General features: G+C 34.4%; 2 protein-coding genes across 2 annotated transcripts; one reads left to right on the top strand and one right to left on the bottom strand.

Annotated features, from left to right (window-relative positions):
* Positions 1 to 5,915: 5,915 nt before the first annotated feature.
* LOC107842712 (COMPASS-like H3K4 histone methylase component WDR5B) lies at positions 5,916 to 9,947 on the top strand. Its single transcript, XM_016686669.2, has 3 exons — positions 5,916 to 6,729; positions 8,940 to 9,249; positions 9,664 to 9,947. The coding sequence occupies exons 1-2, from the start codon at positions 6,067 to 6,069 to the stop codon at positions 9,225 to 9,227; spliced, it is 951 nt and encodes a 316-aa protein (XP_016542155.2). The 5' UTR covers positions 5,916 to 6,066; the 3' UTR covers positions 9,228 to 9,249; positions 9,664 to 9,947.
* Positions 9,923 to 17,942, bottom strand: LOC107842713. The gene is made up of 4 exons (XM_016686671.2): positions 17,459 to 17,942; positions 12,352 to 12,493; positions 10,611 to 10,742; positions 9,923 to 10,201 (listed from the first exon to the last, which is right to left on the bottom strand). Exons 1-4 carry the CDS (start codon positions 17,755 to 17,757, stop codon positions 10,118 to 10,120), a joined length of 657 nt encoding a protein of 218 aa, XP_016542157.2. The 5' UTR covers positions 17,758 to 17,942; the 3' UTR covers positions 9,923 to 10,117.
* Positions 17,943 to 19,171: the final 1,229 nt, after the last annotated feature.

Here is a 19,171-nt window from a genome sequence, read left to right as displayed (position 1 = left end):
TTTAATTGCATTTTCATTATAGTGATTCCCGAGTGAGAGGTTGGAAATGATACTATTGATGACTACATAACAATTTATTTTGATGGTGCCAAGCAAAAACTGAAAACAAGAATTATTGATCCATTGAATTGATTCATAGCTCACATATACATATATTGAATGAATTTTGATCTTTATATTGATTTATTGTAAGCTTTAAATCCTCATATCATGCATGCATATTCATGAGACATTGGTACCACTAGAAAACACTATTTTTTTAAAAGAAAATTAGACTTTTTTAAAAAAAAAAATCTTGGCCGAGGTCATTTGCCAACAAGGTTAATAAAGATTGAGATATGAAATACAGTATATGGGTTGTGAATGCCCCAGGGATCCTACCTAGTAGTTGCGAGCTCTATAGGTGTATACAGAAAGTCACGCGATAACTTTCACCATTCATCATCATTCTATCTCATTGCATCATTTGCATTGCATTACATTCTTTGGTTTGATATTGTACTCGTATTTACTTTTTTATTGTATTTTCGGCATAGAATGTTATTTGTGATATTATGTTTGAGCAGTTATTTCATTTCATTACATTGTCTTACATCAGCCTATACTGATTTGAAGGTTGAAATATTATGAGACGTAGGGTATAGTTGAGGCTTAACAGGAAAGATAGATGTGTAGCCCCTGTTGGTGGTATGAGATACACTCGTATATATAAGCACTCTCTCCCTATTGTTATTCCATATTACTTAGGTTGATTATAATTTTTAAGACTGATGCATCTTATTAGTGAGCCTCCTTCATAAATAACCTCATTTATAGATTGACCATGGAAAGAATGGTGTTGACTCAACTATATTGATGTGCCTATCCTGTATTTGGTAAATATGTCAACCATTGTGTTGGGTTACCCTGATAGAAATAGATGAAAATAAATAAATCAACCCGACCTATGTACACCCCGAGTTATAAGCTACGAAGCTTACCCACAAAAAATCTCAATTTTAAAGTGATTCTTAAAACTATCTTAGAGTTTTTACTTTAGACCTTTTTTTAATAATAACTTGATGAAAATAGTAAAAAGACGATTAGTCTATTATGGAGTCTTTTAATGAAGGGCAAAAAATTCAAATCAATTTAAGATCTAAAAAAATTATATAGATATCCTATATTTAGAAAATATTTATCATCTACATCAGTAGATTTTTTTCCAGATATAACAATTATAATACATCTATACTGCATGTATTTGGAGTTTTTAATTTAGTTTTTTTCTAATAATAATTTGATGAAAATAGTAAAAAGACGATTTTATTTATTGTGGAGTTTTTTATGAAAAATAAAAAGTTCAAATCATTTTTCTAAGATCTAAAAAATTACATAAGTATCCTATATTTAGAAGATATTCATCATCTATAGCGATGGATTTTTTTTTTCCAAAATATAATAATTACAATACATCTATATTGCATGCATAATTAACTTTCAATATATAGTGCAGATTTCTTATCTAACAAGCAGAATACACTTTAAAATACTTATAACAAATTTATATTGCATGCATAATTCACTTTTAGTACATAGTATATTGGCTATAAATGGTAATAAATAAAATGTATGATTAAAAGCAGTAATTATTCATTAAAAGATAATCAATCAATCAATTAATTCTTAAAACATTCGAAGATGTCAATTGTTTAATGATCGAGTTGATGATGAAATAAGAAAGATCTGTGAGATGTAGTGGTGGCATGATGAAAATACTTGAATGAACTAACGGGAATATTAGATGCACATTTAATACAATAGATAGACAAATTATATCTTACATAGTAACAAGTCGTTGCTTATTATACATGTAATTTTTTTTTTTAAAACATTAAACACACGTATCCAAAACTAGTTTGACAAAAAGTTAATATATCCAAAAAGGCAAAAACATGTCTTTTTTTTAATTTTTACTTCTTTGTTTGTTTAGTTCCAATTTCAATTGTATTTTCCTTTATTCTTCAAGTAAAATTCTAATTATACATAATTATTAAAAAATTAATTAAAGTCCTTATTTGATCTAGATAAGAGATCATTTATTTAACAGTCCTAAATTAATTAGAATTTGACTTTATATAAAAAAAAAAAATTCTACAATTATATTAAAGTAATATTTTGACCAAACTTTGCTACAAAATACAACCGTTTTTTCTACTTCTATTTTTTTTTTATTTTGATTGATTTAATTTTAATTCAAGTTGTATTGTTGCATTCAGTGTCACCGCCATCCTTCTGCTTTCTTTATTCCTTTTTAGTTAATGAATTTAAAGATTATATATGAGTTATGCATAATCAATAATTGACTATGTATTCTCTACTTTAATAATTTCTTGTGTTTCTCTTTCAGTTGTAAATTGTTCTTTTTTATTGCCGCAAATTTTACTCCTTCCAAACGTATTTGATAGTTTTTATGCAAATCTTTAAGGCAATACTACATATCATTTCATGTAGATGATGCATTTCGCATGAATATTATTGTGTTTCTTTTTAAAACTATAAACAGATGAACGAGAGTGCACTAGAAAAAAGAAGGTAAACAAAAGATAGAATTATGTAACTCTTACTAAATTCACTTTACACTTTTAACTTATTGCCTAATCCATAAAATTAGGCTATGTAATACTACCTTCATCCCAAATTAAGATGATACATTGATTAAGAAAAACAATTAATATATGCTTAGTTTACCATAGTACCCCTATTAAATGATGTTTCCATTTAAATTGAAGAAAAAGTAATTAATGCAAAGGGTGAAACATGGAAAAAAAAATTGTCTCTTCTTGATTAATGAAAAAAGACAAGTAAAATGAGAAATCAAATTAGAAAATTTGGAACGGAGAAAGTATGTAAAAGAAATCAAATTTCTCTTTTCATATATGGTGTTCTTCTTTTTTGTTATTGCATCTAATTCTATGGGTTAATATTATTTCTAATCATACATTGGTTATTATGTATGTTTTATTTTTTTTAAATGTGATACACACGTGCAGAATAAACTTAACTTGTCATAGTATAAGACTGTTTAAAACACTTCCTACTCTTTTTTTTTTTGGAAACTCCAGAAAAATTTGGAGCCGCTACACCCTCTGCCACAGCCTCTGCCCTTCAAGTGAGCACTCTGTGGTGAACACTTCCTACTTTGTTGTAACAGAATTGTGATAATAGTTCTCGAAAGTACATGGGACTTTGAATTAAAAGGGACAAACAAGTTTCTCAATTAAGTAAGGATCTTTAAGTTTTAAAAATTAGTGAAAGAGACAATTTCTTTTTTAAATATTTTCATTCCAACAACTTTGTAAAGTTGTAGAATAATTTGATAGTTGTTCGATAACTTTGCGAAGTTGTTCAACAACTATCAAAGTTGTTCGATAACTTTACAAAGTTGTTCAACAACTTTTCGAAGTTATTCGACAACTATGCAAACTTGTTCGATAACTGTGCGAAGTTATTGAGACAACTAATGCAATTGTCGAACAACTACCCTAGTTGTTCAAAAATTTTATTTTCGGAACATTATGGAATCCACTTATCGAAGACTTAGAGGGTTTTTTCTCAAAGTATTTTTATTATATAGAAGAGGTGGTTTCGACCACCTCTCATGCAATTACTAAAAAAATCCCTCCACTTCCACTTAATTACATATCATGCCCCAATATATAATAATTTCATTATTTCATCATAATGGTTTAAATATTTAATATATTCTATTAATTTATATTAATTAACTATAACTACATATTGGAAGTAATTTTTTTTTATTTATATAATTGGCTATCATGTTCAAAACTAATTTGCTACCACGAATCACAATACTTAATAACTTAAAATGTTTAAAAGACATACAGAAATTTTATTGATTCTCATTATTTTAGCAATGCCACATAAATTGAGATAAAAGAAAAAGCACTGCAAATCATAATAATTAACAACTTAAAATATTTAAAAGATATATAAAAATTTTAGTTGATTCTCAAAATTGTATCGAAGCTACATAAATTGGGAGACAAGGAGTAAATATATTATTTGATAATTACGTAAAAATTATTATAAATCACAATAATTAACAAGTTAAAATATTTTTTTAAAAATAGATAAAAGTTCTATTCAACTCTCAAAATTTTATCAGTACACCATAAATATTGAAAAAATAAAAAATTATCTTAATTAATTACAACTAAATATTTAAAGTAAAATAATTTTATTATTTTAATTAACTTTTATATAAAAAATTAATCTTTTTATTTATTTATTTATTTTAGTAAATTTAAATTTAATTTTTTTTATATAGTAATACTAATATTTAAACTTAACTTAAAATTTTTAAAGTACAAAATTAATAAATTTAATTTAATAAAATAAATTTCTAATGATTATTTTCTTAGAATTTGTGTTGGATCAATATGTATCAAGTTAAAAAGAAATAAAGAAAAATAAATAGTAAAATTTTATTATTGTGAAAGATAAATATAATGCGCTATCCAATAGTGCTTAATAATATCATATTTTACATATGCAAATATAGCATCATGTATCTAATTAATATACTATTTCGTTAAATTGTCGATGATTACTATTGGATATGATAAAATTATAGTAATTTTTATAGTAATAACATAATGAAACGCTCTTAATTAATTATTATGAGTCATCTAGGTATTATGAAAATAAATAATATTTAATAAAAAATAAAATAGACATAAAATATGAAATTAACTCTTAATATTTTAAATTAAATTTTTGTTTTTCGAACGATGATTTTACTATATCACTCCTTATTATAAGTCATTTATGTATTAGAAAAATAAGAATAACAAAATGACATATCAACATAAAATATTTGATTGACTATTAAAATTATATTAATGCCACATAAATTGGGACGGGACAGAAGAAGACATAAAACAACATATATTATTTGAAAAAAAAATAAAAAGTACTGTAAATAACAATAATTAACAAAAAATAAAAAATTGACTAGTTTCTGCTGCTTCAATCGTGATTTTAATGTATCACCCGCAATTAATTATTATAAGTCACTTATGTATTAAAAAATTAATGATATTGATTCCATGATTTTAATATATATATATATATACTATGAATAAAAAATTTCATAATATTTTTTTAAGAAAATAAAAATTACTACATATACTAAAAGGGCAAAAGAGTAAAAACACACAAGAGATAAATGTAGAGAAATCAAGAAGCACCAAATGGATTATTAATATTTGTAACATTCAACACATTTCTAAATTGTTCTTGAATTAACACATACATATAATAATAAAAAATAATAATAATAATAATTACATTTTACTATATTACCCCTAATTAATTATTATGGTCATTTAAGCATTATGTCGTATAAGTTGAAATAGAAAAAATATTATAAATCACAATGATAAAAAATTTAAATTATTTTAAAAAATATAATTGACTATCGTCGACACAAAATTCTAGACAAGGAGAGTAACATATACTATTCAAAAATTACATAAAAAGTATTATAAATTACAATAGTTAACAATTTAAAATATTTAAAAACAATTTAATATGTTATATATTTAAAAAATACTACATAAAAATACTAGAAATTACAATAATTAACAACTTAAAAAATTTAAAAGATGTAAAATATTTGGTCGACTCTTAAAATTTTATTAGTGTCACTAAAATTAGAATAGAAGAAAAGTATTAGAAATCACAATAATTAAAAACTTAAATTATTTTTAAAATATAATTGACTATTAATACCATAAAAATTTAAACAAGAAAAATAACGTATATTAATTTAAAAATTATATAAAATATATAATAAATTAATATAATTAATAACTTAAATTATTTAAATATATATTAAAATAACATATGTTGAACTCATGCTAGATTCTGATTGAATTCTAGAAAATATATACAATTCTTTTATTAAAAAATTTTATTTAAATATATTACCTAAAGAAAGACAGTTCAGGCGAAGGGTAGCGTAACGTAGTGGTGCCGCAGCGGCCGGAGTCTCAAATCCCGATGGCGGACAACAACAACCAACCGCCACCTCAGCCGCCACCATACCTTCCCTACCGCCAGAAAGAAGTTCTCACTGGCCACACACGCGCCGTCTCTTGCGTTAAATTCTCCAATAACGGCCACCTCTTCGCCTCCGCTTCCTTGGACGGAACCCTAATCGTCTGGTCCACACAGACCCTAACTCAGCTCTCACGTCTGGTCGGCCATTCCGAAGGCGTTTCCGACTTAGCATGGTTTTCTGATTCCAGTTACATATGCTCCGCCTCCGATGACCGCACACTCCGTATATGGGACGCACGCGCCGCCGAGACGGTTAAGACTCTACGGGGACACACCGATGTTGTTTTCTGTGTGAATTTCAATCCGCAGTCGAATCTTATAGTTTCGGGTTCGTTTGATGAGACTATTCGGGTCTGGGATGTGAAAACTGGTAAGACGAATCATGTGATTCTTGCGCATTCGATGCCGGTAACTTCGGTTCATTTCAATAAAGATGGGTCGTTGATTGTTTCGGGTAGTCATGATGGTTCTTGTAAGATATGGGATACGGCTTCTGGGGTTTGCCTTAAGACCCTTATTGATGATAAGGTTCCTGCGGTTTCTTTCGCCAAGTTTTCACCTAATGGCAAGTTCATTCTTGTTGCCACCCTTGATAATGCTCTTGTAAGTATTTCAAAATATTTGCAAGTTCTTTTTTACGCAATACCTGCCACCAGGTATGAGGTAACTTTCTTCCCCAAGGTTAGGACAAATTGGAAGAAATTACCTAATGATTTTGTTTTCGCTGTTATTGAATTTAAAACTTGGAATATACTATTTTGAGTGTGTATATCATTTACCATCTATTAATTTGGCCTGATTTGTTGGGCTCAAAGAAACTGTTTTTTATGATTTATTATAAAAATCGAACATCTGCTCAATTTGGACTGGGAACTTAGTTAAGAACAGAACATAGGCAGAAGCAACGAATTCTACCAACTCCTACGTTGCACAGGCTCTTCAAAAATTATGTTGCACCCATGTCGGATTTTCAAAAGTAAACTACTTTTGGAAAATCTGACACGCACCCATTGATATTTTTGAAGAGTCGAGCACATAACTAGAAACTAGGGTCAGTTAAGCGTAGTTGTTTGTATAAGTGGCTTAGTTGCTTTTGTTGCACTTACATCAGGTTTTGGATAAGTGTTTTAATACATATACAGGCCCTCAACTATTTCACTTTTTCCGTATAGGCACCTCAATTAGGCCACGTACCTATTGAACCCTTTACTCCTTCACAAATGATTTCAATTAAGCCCAATTTGCTGACATGGCGCTGATTTAGCATAGTGCGTGCACTGCACGCTATTTGAGAGCGTGAAACATTAAATTTTAGCCTTTTTAAAAAAAAATCTCTTTATCTTTTTTATTTTTCTTTATTTTCTCCTTTCTCATGATTTTTTATTTTTAAAAAATAATTTCTCTCCTTCTTCTTCATTAAATTCTGCTGCCTTTCTTCTTCTCCATTTTCCTTTTTCATCTTTCTCTCCTTTTTCATCTTTCTCTCTATTATAAATTACAAATTTGTATTTTAGACATTAAATTAATGATGAAATAGGTGTAAAAAGTTAGAAAACATATGCTATCAATTAGATTTTGTTCATCGATTGGTGCTTTGTTTCATCATGGCTATCAATGCATCTTCTTGATCTTTAAAATTCGATGGAATAAATGCATCGTGAAGAAGATAGTCCCACCAGTTGACTTTTTTTTTTCATCTTCTCAATTACACACGTCCTCCGAATCGACGAATTAGAGTCAATTCCAGCGAAAAGTTTCGCCGGAGAAACTTGAGAACTGACCGGAAAACTCTTAAATCAACTAGAAATTCACTGAATCTTCTCACCCTTTTCTTCTTTCCATTCTGATCGATTTTTTTTTCTTGTGTTTTCGGATTTCAGTCAATGTGTTTGTGTGTGCGCGATTTGTGCGTGAATGGAGAAATTGATTCGATGTGTGTGCTGCGTATTAAGAAGAAGAAAAGAAAAAAATGAAAATGCAGTTTTCAACAATGGCCTCTCCTCTCTCTCTGAAATCACGTTTGTGTGTGTTTATCAGTTAGTGTAGTGTGTGTTTTGGTACCCCTGTTTTGTGAGACTCATGTGTGCGTGTTTGTGAGATTGTGAAGAAGAAAAGGGAAATGGGGTCTGTGTGTTTGGAAGGAAAGAGGGGGAGTGGGGGGTGGGGGGAAGATGGGGTAGGCTGCAGTGGGGGGAGGGGGTGTATTAATGATATTTTTTTAAAAAAAAAATTAGATTTAATTATATTAGAAAATTATTTTTATGATCATTTTAAGTTAAATGCCACATGTCGTTATTTAATTCGCCACTTTGCCACATCATTGGCGCGTGTATTACACGCAGTTCACATTTTTTGCCACGTCAGCAAATTGGGCTTAATTGAAACCATTTGTGAAGGAGTAAAGGGTTCAATAGGTACCTGACTAAATTGAGGTGCCTATACGAGAAAAGTGAAATAGTTCAGGGGCCTGTATATGTATTCCGTCTTTAGACAACTTTTAGGATTAGATGACCTCTTATGCCTTACTGATGCCTTACTGACAAACCACAAATTGTTTATAAGTCCAAAATGGATATGAATAAAATGAAATAGATATAGAGGATTCGTATAGCAAGTCCAAATTAGTTCGGGATTGATGCATTGTTGTTGGTTTTAGTAGTATTGAATAACTCAAAAAATTCAATGCCTTTTGAAGCACTATTTCGTGATATATTTCCTTGTAAGCATAGGAAACTCGCCTTGATTCAATTATGTCACTTCCGCTGGATGACTGATTTGTAACGTGGGCTTTTTGTAATTTTCCCTAAGTACAGAAGCTATGGAACTATTCTACTGGAAAATTCATAAAGAGTTATGCAGGCCATGTGAACAGAGTGTACTGCATAACGTCCACATTTTCAGTCACGAATGGGAAGTATATTGTGAGTGGCTCAGAGGATCGATGTGTCTACATATGGGATTTGCAAGGGAAAAATTTGCTGCAGAAACTTGAAGGACATGCTGATACTGTCATTTCGGTGACTTGCCACCCTTCAGAAAACATGATTATCTCGGCTGGACTAGATAATGACAGGACAGTGAGGGTTTGGGTCCAAGACTAATGTCCTCAACTGTGTATTATAGGTAGGTTCATCCTATCCTACAAATACACTAATCTTTGCACTTAAGATTGATATTAACTTTGGAGTTTTGTGACATCATCATCTTATTAACATGCGACTTTTTAGTAACAGGAAGCAACTTTTTTGGATTCTTTTGGTGCTTAAACCACCTCTCATTTGTTTACTTTTTCACTTATTAGCTTGGCTTTTCCCAACATCTAGGCAGCCTTTGAATCCGTAGTGGTCCTTCTTTATGTGGTAGATTGAGTCAAAATGCAATGGAAAGAGTCATCTATCCAGTTGCGCTCTTATTCTTCCTTCTATGCAAGTATAATAATTTTATAGTAGACAAAAGATGGAGTATCTATACGTTATATTCCATAGTTCAGGATTCAAGATTCTTCCAGCTATCTCATGTGGTTTACTTAATTTATAGGTTTTTGCCCAAGGACGTTTGCTTGCATTAACTATGCGTAACTTGGCTGTCGCGACGAGGTGCAACAGATGGCAGTGAGCCCTGTGTGTTTGAGTAGTGCAGTTATCTCCATAGTACGGAAGTTGATGCAAGAATGTTGGTTATCAAGTTAACAAAAAACTTGCTACTGTATTTTCTTTTTCGTATGTGAGAAACTAGATATGTACTGTTTCTCCAGAATATTGAGGAGAAACATTTAATGTAAAGAAGTTAAAATATATGAATAGAATAAGTTGTTTCATTCATATGAAGTCTTCCCCCCTAACATTTGCAGAAAGGGCAATAATTTAGGCTAGTTATAAATGAACATTGATCTACCTATTGTGTCTTGAGACCCATGGTTAGAAATGCAAACAGTGAAAATGAATCAACGTCCCCACGTTTTGCAAATTGCTCCTTAGCGATGTTCCTTCCATTACTGGCTTTTCCTCGCTCCATATGTATCTTCTTGGCCGTTTGTTACCCTCTTTCTTCTTTCATCAATCATATCTGAATATGCCTGCGGTGTATCAACAATCAATTCAATGTTGCTGCTTCCAACTTTGTCTGACAGGTGTGTTGCCATTTAACAATAAAAAAATCCATGGATACAAAAGAATCCTAAAGGCTAAATTGCACAGGTCAATTAAGGAGCTACCACCCTTCGAAGCGGAAAGCAACTTAGTGAGTCTACCGCCAAAGGATGGCTTAACAGACATGTTGGTTAGGGTCTATAACAAAAGTGCTCGACTGCGATTAAAGACCAAATGCCATGACACCTGTGCTTTCTCCCCTAGAGATGGGGGCCATAGAGCAACACTGGTCCGCTGCAGTTTGTTCGATTAAACCCTAATTCGTCATCAACACGACTGAACTATAAACATATAGATCAAAGTAACGATCAACATAAGATAAACAACCATCCTCACCCTGCTCCACCTAACATAATATTGTTGCCCAAGAGGCGTCCCTTGCATTACTAGTTTTTCCTCTCTCCATACATATCTTCTAGACTGTTTATCACACTCTTTTCTTCTCTCTGCAATCATATCTGAATATGCCTGTAGAATATTAACAATACATTCAATGATACTGCTTTTCAACTTTGTCTGATAAAGGAGTGTTGCCAATGAAGTCCCTTAAAGGGAAAAAGATCGGAGGGGCTAAAATTTATTGGTCATTAGAGTAGCAAAATCTCCTTAAAAACTCAAAAGAAACTTAGTATGTCTGTACTGCCGCATGGTGGCTTCACAGACATCTTGGTTAGGGCCATAGCAAAGATGTCGACTGCAATTAAAAACCAAATGACACCTCTGCTTTCTCACCTTAAGCAGATAAGTTATGTTACAGTACCGAAATTCAAAAGTAATCACTTAGAAGTATCACGGATAGTGTAAGATGGATCATTGATCCACTGTAATTTGTTCAAAGAAACTTAATTTGTCATCACATGCTACACAACAATATACCTACTGTAATCCGACAAGTGCAGTTTGAGGGTAGAATATACGCAGACTTTACCTTAACCCCTCCCCCCCCTTTGTGTAGGGTAGAGAGTTGTTTCTAATAGACCCTCAATTCCAAAAAAAAAAAGAGTGAAGAAAGCAGGATAGAGAGTGAAAAAAAGAAGAAAAAGAAACAGCAGAATGGCAAGATAAACAAAGCAAACTGGGTAACAAATAGTAGTAAAATGGAAAGATAAGATACTTGTGAATATGAGGTCAGACAAATAACTAAATTCTAAATATATAGATCAAAACAACGACGGATATGAGATATGCATGCAGTGCTGCATACAACTATCCACACCCTGCTCTTACAGAAAATTGTTGCCCAAAGCACATCTCCAAACTTACTGACCCTCGCTTCAAGGAAAGAGATATTTGAGGAAGACATCAGAGGATGCTGAAGTATGTTATGGAACAAAGCTGGAAGATCCATTTACTTCCCATCTCATAGTGAGTACACTTTGAAATTCAGATCTCTTTTCCTTTTGGGTAGAAAATCGATATTAGCCATTGCACAACCTTTGCAGCATACAAGCACCAATTATATCACGAACAAATGTAAAATCCTTCGAATATGAGTAAAGAAGTGTGAAAGGACTATCTATTGTATCGTATTTTAGTCCACAAGAAGAGAATAGTAATATCTTTTTTTCTTCATAGCAATGGTTTCAGGTCAGCTTCAGTGCACCGGGCTGCCCTCTTTAAAAAAAAACCAATGGTTTCAAGTCAGCTTGCAAACATCTTGGCTTATCAATCAGATAGCTGCTATCCTACCAGATACCTGTCCACTGAGACTTAGGAAGACTGAAAGAAACCACCTAGTGTTTCTATCTCTGCTAGGATTTTAGTCCTGGTTTCCCGTGGCCTTTCCCATTTCATTTACTCATGACCAGTAGGTCACACCCTTGGGTGCAAATTGAGAGTAGCATTATTAGGAAGTTGGGCTCATTGTATCATTCAGTTACTACTGCAATTGGGCGACATAGACTACAGAGATGACACCCTACACTAAACCTTGTTCAGAAGCTTCCAAGAATAGGGCACTGACTAGAGAAAAAGCATCAATGAGTTTAGCAAATTTAGCTTAGTACCATGTAGTCATAGCAACATTGAGTTGGTCAAATCTGGTAGTATTAGATACTGCAAACTAAAAATGGCTTACCTTGGGGTAAGAATAAAGAAAGATGTACCACCATGCCCCGATTATAGTCATCACTACTGCAGTGGCTAGAGCTGAGTGTAGAACCAGCCAGCTCAAGCTAATTATCAGTGTCCCAGTGAGAGTTATTGTCCAAGGTTGACACCTACCATGAAAAGAGTAATTAAACATGTGAAAGTACAGATATAGGGGAGAAAAGGAATGGCTGAATATAAATTCTAAACCAAGTATGGAACAACTAACAAAAAGTTCCATGTTCAACTGCATTGTTGTCAAAAGCTCAATTAAACCCTGAAACCAGATGTCAAAAGGTTGATTGCTTTGTCTTACTTAGGCAGCGTTTCAATTCAGGCGCTAAGGCCCTAAGACGTGCATCACATCACCTGTGGGCTATCTTTTGAAATATAGAGAACTAAACAATAAATTTCACCTAATTCCGGCGACCAATTTCTACATCAAATTGCCGGAATCCGACTAACGGATTCAAGAACACATACTCACTTCATCTTTCATCTTCTCCTCGGATCAAGTGCACTCGTTTCATCTCTTCTAGTTTATTTGGTCTAGATTTCTTGACTGTTGAAGGCGGATACGTCTTGTATCGTTTGATATATATATTTTTCATCTCTTTTGGTTTTTGTTTGCCTATTTAGCTATTTTTAGCCATATCCTTCTGCTCGCCGTATTTTTTATCTCCTTTTTTCTTCGGTTTCTTCTATTGTATCCTTTTGAGTGGTGGCTGGGGTGATAGATAGTGGACTAGGGTCATGTCATAGGTTGTGGTCGGGGCTGGGATCGGGTCTAGGTTCGAGTCTATAGGGTTAGGTGGGATAAGAGTGCCTCTAGGTTGAGAGTTGGGTCCTGGAACATAGGATCACTTCAGTGTCAGCTGGTGAAAATTCTTAGAAAAAGGAGGGTTAGTATAGCGTGTGTCCAGGAAGCTAAATGGATAGGCACTAAGGCGAGAGATGTGGATGGATATAAGTTGTGGTACTCAGGTAGCGTGAGACATAGCAATGGGGTAGGTATCTTAGTAGATGAAGAACTTAGGGAGCAGGTGGTAGAGATTAAGAGAGTTAATGATAGGTTGATGTCTATTAAGTTGGTCATTGGAGGGTCTACGTGAACGTTATTAGTGCCTACGCTCCGCAAGTAGGTTTGGACGAGGAGGAGAAGAAGGGCGTTTGGGAGATTTTGGATGAGGTGGTGAGGAGCGTCCCGAACACTGAGAAGCTTTTCGTGGGAGGAGATTTCAATGAGCATATTGGGTTTTTATCGAGAGGTTATGATGATGTGCATGGCGGTTTCGATTTTGGGGAGAGGAATGAAGGAGGAGCTTGTTTTTTAGATTTTTCTAAGGCTTTTGGATTGTGGATAGTGAATTCGAGCTTTATGAAGAAGGAGGAAACCTTATTACATTTCGTAGTTCAGTGGTCAAGACTCAGATTGACTTTTTGCTTCTTAGGAAGGGTGATAGCGCGCTATGTAAAGACTGTAAAGTCATACCTAGCGAGATTTTTTCGACTAAACATAGGTTGTTGGTGATGCACTTAGTAATCAATAAGGGCAGAAAAAAAGGAGTGTGAAGGCTCGGCCCAGGATTAAGTGGGGTAGCTTGACTTTGGCTAGTGCTTTGGATATGGGGAAGAAGTTGAAGAGTAGGGGGGTTTGGAAGAGTACAGGGGATGTGGATAGTATGTGGTAGATGACTGCCAGTTGCATTAGGGAGACCGCTAGAGAGGTGTTGGGTGTCTCGAGAGGTCGATCTGACAAGCATCGAGGGGATTGGTGGTGGAACGAAGAGGTTAAGAGGAAGGTGGAGTCTAAGAAGGTGGCTTATGCAAAGTTGGTTGAGAGGAAGAACGATAAGAAGAGGCAGATAAATAAGGATGAGTATAAAGTAGCTAAAAGAGAGGCTAAGTTAGCAGTTACGGCGGCTAAGACAATAGCTTTTGAGAGCTTGTATGCAGTTTTAGAAGAGAAAGGTGGGGATAAGAAGTTGTACAGACTAGCCAAGGCAAGGGAGCGGAGGGCTCGTGACCTTGACCAAGTAAAGTGCATCAAGGGAGAGGATGGTACAGTGTTGGTTGAGGATGCCCTCATTAGAAAGAGGTGGCAATCCTATTTTCATAAACTTTTGAACAACAAGGGGGACAAAGGTTTCGTGTAGGGGGACTTGGAGAAATCTGAGGAGTGTCACGATTATGGTTATTGTAGGCGTATATCAAGGCTGAGGAGGTCAAAAGGGGTTATTCACAGGATGCGGCAGGGTAGGGCGACCAGGGCAGACGAGATTTCAGTGGATTTTTGGAAAAGCACTGGCGGGGTAGGTTTAGAGTGGTTAACAAGGTTGTTTAACATCATTTTTAGGGCGGCAAAAATCCATGAAGCGTGGAGGTGGAGTACGATGATTCCATTATATAAGAACAAGGGAGACATCCAGAGTTGCAACAACTATAAAGGTATTAAGTTGTTGAGTCATATTATGAAGGTTTGGGAAAGGGTGGTAGAGTTGAGGCTGAGAAGGATCGTGACTATCTCTGAGAATTAGTTCGGTTTCATGCCCGGTTGCTCGATCACTGAGGCCATTCACCTTGTGAGGAGATTAGTGGAGCAGTTTTGGGAGAGGAAGAAGGACTTGCACATGGTGTTTATTGATCTTGAGAAAACATATGATAGAGTTTCCAGGGAGATTTTGTGGAGTCGCTTGGAGGCTAGAGGGGTGCCCATGGTGTACACTTGGTCGATTCAGGACATGTATGCTGGTGTGAAGACTCGTGTGAGGACGGTAGGTGGAGATTTAGAGCACTTTCCAATTTTGATAGGGTTGCACTAGGGATCGACTCTTAGCCCATTTTTATTTGCCTTGGTGATGATGTTTTGACGCGACATAATCAAGGGGAGGTGCCTTGGTGTATGTTATTTGCGGATGATATCGTACTGATTGACGAAACTCGGGGATGAGTTAATGATAAATTGGAGATTTGGAAACAGACGCTTGAGTCTAAAGGATTTCGGTTGAGTAGAACTAAGATGGAGTACTTGGAGTGTAAGTTTAGTGATGTGTCGAAGGAGGCTGGCGTGGTTGTGAACCTGGACTCTTAGGCCATTCAAAAGAGGGAGAGTTTCAAGTATCTGGGGTCTACGATTCAGGGCAATAGCGAGATTGACGAGGATGTCACGCATTGTATTGGGGCAGGGTGGTTGAAATAGAGGCTCGCTTCGAGAGTTTTATGTGATAAGAAGGTGCCCCTGAAGCTTAAAGATAAGTTCTACAAAGTGGGAGTTCGACCAGCTATGTTGTATGGAGCGGAGTATTGGCCAGTTAAAAACTCCCACATCCAAAAGTTGAAGGTAACGGAGATGAGGATGTTGCGATGGATGTGTGGCCATACTAGGAAAGATAGGGTGAGAAACGAGATTATTTGGAAGAAGGTTAGAGTTGCTTTGGTGGAGGACAAGATGCGAGAAGTGAGGTTACATTGGTTCGGGCACGTGATGAGGAGGGGCTCTGATGCTCTAGTGCGGAGGTGTGAGACCTTGGCTATGGATGGTTTTAGGCGGGGTAAAGGTAGGCCGAAAAATTATTAGAGGGAGGTGATTAGGCATGATATGGAGCAGTTACAGTTTATGGAGGACATGATCCTTGATAGAAAGGTGTGGAGGACGTGGATTAGGGTAAAGGGTTAGGGGGTAGGAGTGTGTCGGTAACAATAGAGGAGCGTTCTTTTGTATCTGAAGTTTCTTGTTCGTGGTGTTGTGTGATGTTTATGGTTTTGGTTAGATAGTTTTTAGTATTATCTTGTGGCTAGCGGTGTTAGTTTTGCATACTGTACTAGTTTATATGCATTTATGTTTTGTGTTGATGATACTGTTATTGGTCCTAAGCCCGAGGTCTATCGGAAACAGTCTCTCTACTTCACCTGAGGTAGTGGTATGGTCTGCGTACACTCTACCCTCCCCAGAGCCAACTATGTGGGAATACACTAGGTATGTTGTTGTTGTTGTACATATAATACACACATAATGTATAGATCTTCAGTATATGTATTTATTATGTATACATTTTATTTTCTCTTTATTTATGCCTTCCGTTATCAAAGTGTGTGCTTTGCTAGCCTTTTTTGATTCGAGTTTTGACCTATCTCAGTGCTTTTTAGTCGCTTTTCGCCATTGACAACCCTATTGTGTAACCTGATGTAAACAATGGCAATGGATGTTGGTTTAATCTTCCATTTGACCCGCGTATACAGAGTGTATAGTTTTGACCTATAGTCACAACGAAGTAGGTGACGCAGTGGATGTGCACTCTCACTGATTAAAAATCATAATCTGCCTCCTTCCATGGCAGAATTTGTAGAATGTTCTTATCACTGCTCACCCACGTCTGCTTGGAAGCAATTTTAAGAAAAAAAAGGGCAGCCCGGTGCACTAAGCTCACGATATGCGCAGGGTCCGGGGAAGGGCCCGACCACAAGGATCTATTGTATGCAGCCTCACCTTACATTTCTGCAAGGGATTGGAAGCAATTTGGATAGCAAAAACAGTTTGTTTTTTCGACTAAATTTATATAAAATGGGGTTCCCACTTAGTTTGGATGGTTGTTATCAGTTTTAATTTACTATTTTGTTAGTATAAATACAATATGTGTTTGATTATTACTTAACTTTTATTGTATCGTATCAAATTTTATTGTATCCTATTGTTGAATCCATTGTTACATAATAACGAAAAATCCCATTTTCTGTAATAATCGATTTGGTGTGGTGGCATCGTTATCATATTTTAAAAGTTGTCTTTACTTATTAGTTAATAAACTTGTTCTATACTTTACCTTTTTCATAGCAGCTCTTTCTCATACCCTACTTCGCTAGTAGATTTATTTTTCAAATTGCTGATATATGACATTACGTAACAACGAAAAACGATACAATCTATCCAAATGTTATATTCATTATAACAATACAGTACAATACCATAATAACATAATTATAATACAATGTGATACATTGCGAAACAATACGTAACAACCAACCTAGAGCATACATTGCAAACAATGAAACAAAGATTTCGATAAAAACAAAGGCAAATGCAAATGTAAAGGAATTACCAGGAGGGCTTGGTGTCCCAGACCGAATCATATTCAAGAGAAAGATGATTGAGATAACTATCCATATCCTCAACGACGCCGTTTTCATTGAAAAAGGCCGACTCATTTGGGTCATTGGAATTGATTCCACCAAGTGTAGTACTAGTCCTTGAACGTTTAGGAAAATCATGAGTTGAAGGGAAACTAATTGATGGAAGTTTCGAGAAGAACTCAAACCCGGAAAGTCGGGAACGAGCGCACCAGCGGTGGATCGGCGGTGTAGGCCAAAGTAGGGGTAGTACAACGGAGGAGCCTCTCATCCTTTTGTTTTCCTCAGCTCTATGCTATCCAGTTTCCCACAAAAATAGTACTGTACGTTTTCTATTTGGCTCACCCCAAATTTTACCCGTTATGGCGCTTCCAAACTGACAAAAAAGTTTCACAATAAAAAAAGAGTAACACAATTATTAAATATTGACTAGGGCTGACAATTTTAAGACTAGTGTTAATGATATTAATTTTAAAATTCTCAAATTTTATTATTTATACAAAGATCCCTACATCATCACCACCACTTCAATCCCTCTTCTTAATCAAATAGTCGATATTACTTTTCTGCTACTCCAAATATAGTCATGCTCTTTCTCTGCACTTCATCCATGATTTTAAAATTTAGCTTGTAACATAGATTCAGAGAATCAATAAAAATAGTGTCTTAAGAAAAAAATAATCGTAATATTGAAAATGATTTGATCAAGTAACCTGGGGCTTTGGGTTGTAGGTGATAAAAAAGTTTTAAAATGAGGTATAGGTGACACAAGTCTTAATAATTGAGTGGAGGTGATAATTACTTTATTGTGGATTAAGAAAGTTTGATAAGTTTGAGAATATCCCACAAGTGTTTAAATTTACACTTTGATCCAAATGTTTACCTAATAAAATAGGAAACGAAGGGAAAAAAGGCGTCTTTCTCTCTCTTCTCATCTATTGTTGTTTTCTCTCTCTTAGCAATTTTTATTGTTCATTGTTGCTGCTCTTTTATTCATCATCTTCTACTTCATTATCATCAGTTTCTACTTCATTATCATCTTCATCTTCTTCTTGTTGACCATTGTCGTTGTTGTTGTTAACGCTACTGTTGCTATTTGACCAATTTCTTAGGTCAAATTTTATTTCGTACATCACTTTCCACTTTGGCATTACTTCATAAAAGACTTTGGTAAGTTAAATTATGATTTTTAGTTGAATTTTTCATCTGGGTAACTGTTATTATGCTATTTTTCCAACAATGGATAGAACCCAATCTGAATCCAACATTATCTATCTGTTTAAACAGATAAATCATCTGTTGCGATAGATGAGACATCTATTTCAATGGAAGACTGATATGTTGGATTAATGTTTATGGTTCTATAGATCGTAACATGAATCAAACAGATGGGTTATCCGTTGCAACAGATGTTTTATATGTTTAAAAAGATTAGTTATCTGGTGCAACGTGATAAATATCTATTGCAACAGATTATTAACCTGTTGTAACAGAACCTGAACTTGATTCCAACAGACATGTTGTCTGTTGCAACAGGGTAATATCTGTTGCAACAAATTATTAACCTATTGCAATAGAATGCGAACTCGATTCCAACAGATGGTAAATATCTATTGCAATATATTAGTGACCTGTTGCGATAGAACCTGACCTCGATTCTAACAGATCGTAGTCTGTTGCAACAG

This window comes from Capsicum annuum, chromosome 9 (genome assembly GCF_002878395.1).
Source record: "Capsicum annuum cultivar UCD-10X-F1 chromosome 9, UCD10Xv1.1, whole genome shotgun sequence".
In the NCBI taxonomy this organism is placed as follows: domain Eukaryota; kingdom Viridiplantae; phylum Streptophyta; class Magnoliopsida; order Solanales; family Solanaceae; genus Capsicum; species Capsicum annuum.
Note: the sequence above shows the minus strand (reverse complement) of the source record. Positions and strands in the feature narration are given on the sequence as shown.

What these genes read in the sequence shown, in the direction of transcription:
- LOC107842713 (XM_016686671.2), bottom strand. Translation starts at nt 17,757, where the DNA reads ATGAGAGGCTCCTCCGTTGTACTACCCCTACTTTGGCCTACACCGCCG. An exon ending in TGGGACACCAAGCCCTCCTG is followed by an intron (nt 12,494 to 17,458) that starts GTAATTCCTTTA and finishes TTTTCATGGTAG; the next exon opens with GTGTCAACCTTGGACAATAA. An exon ending in TTCTTTATTCTTACCCCAAG is followed by an intron (nt 10,743 to 12,351) that starts GTAAGCCATTTT and finishes AATATTCTACAG; the next exon opens with GCATATTCAGATATGATTGC.
- LOC107842712 (XM_016686669.2), top strand. Translation starts at nt 6,067, where the DNA reads ATGGCGGACAACAACAACCAACCGCCACCTCAGCCGCCACCATACCTT. An exon ending in CCACCCTTGATAATGCTCTT is followed by an intron (nt 6,730 to 8,939) that starts GTAAGTATTTCA and finishes CCCTAAGTACAG; the next exon opens with AAGCTATGGAACTATTCTAC.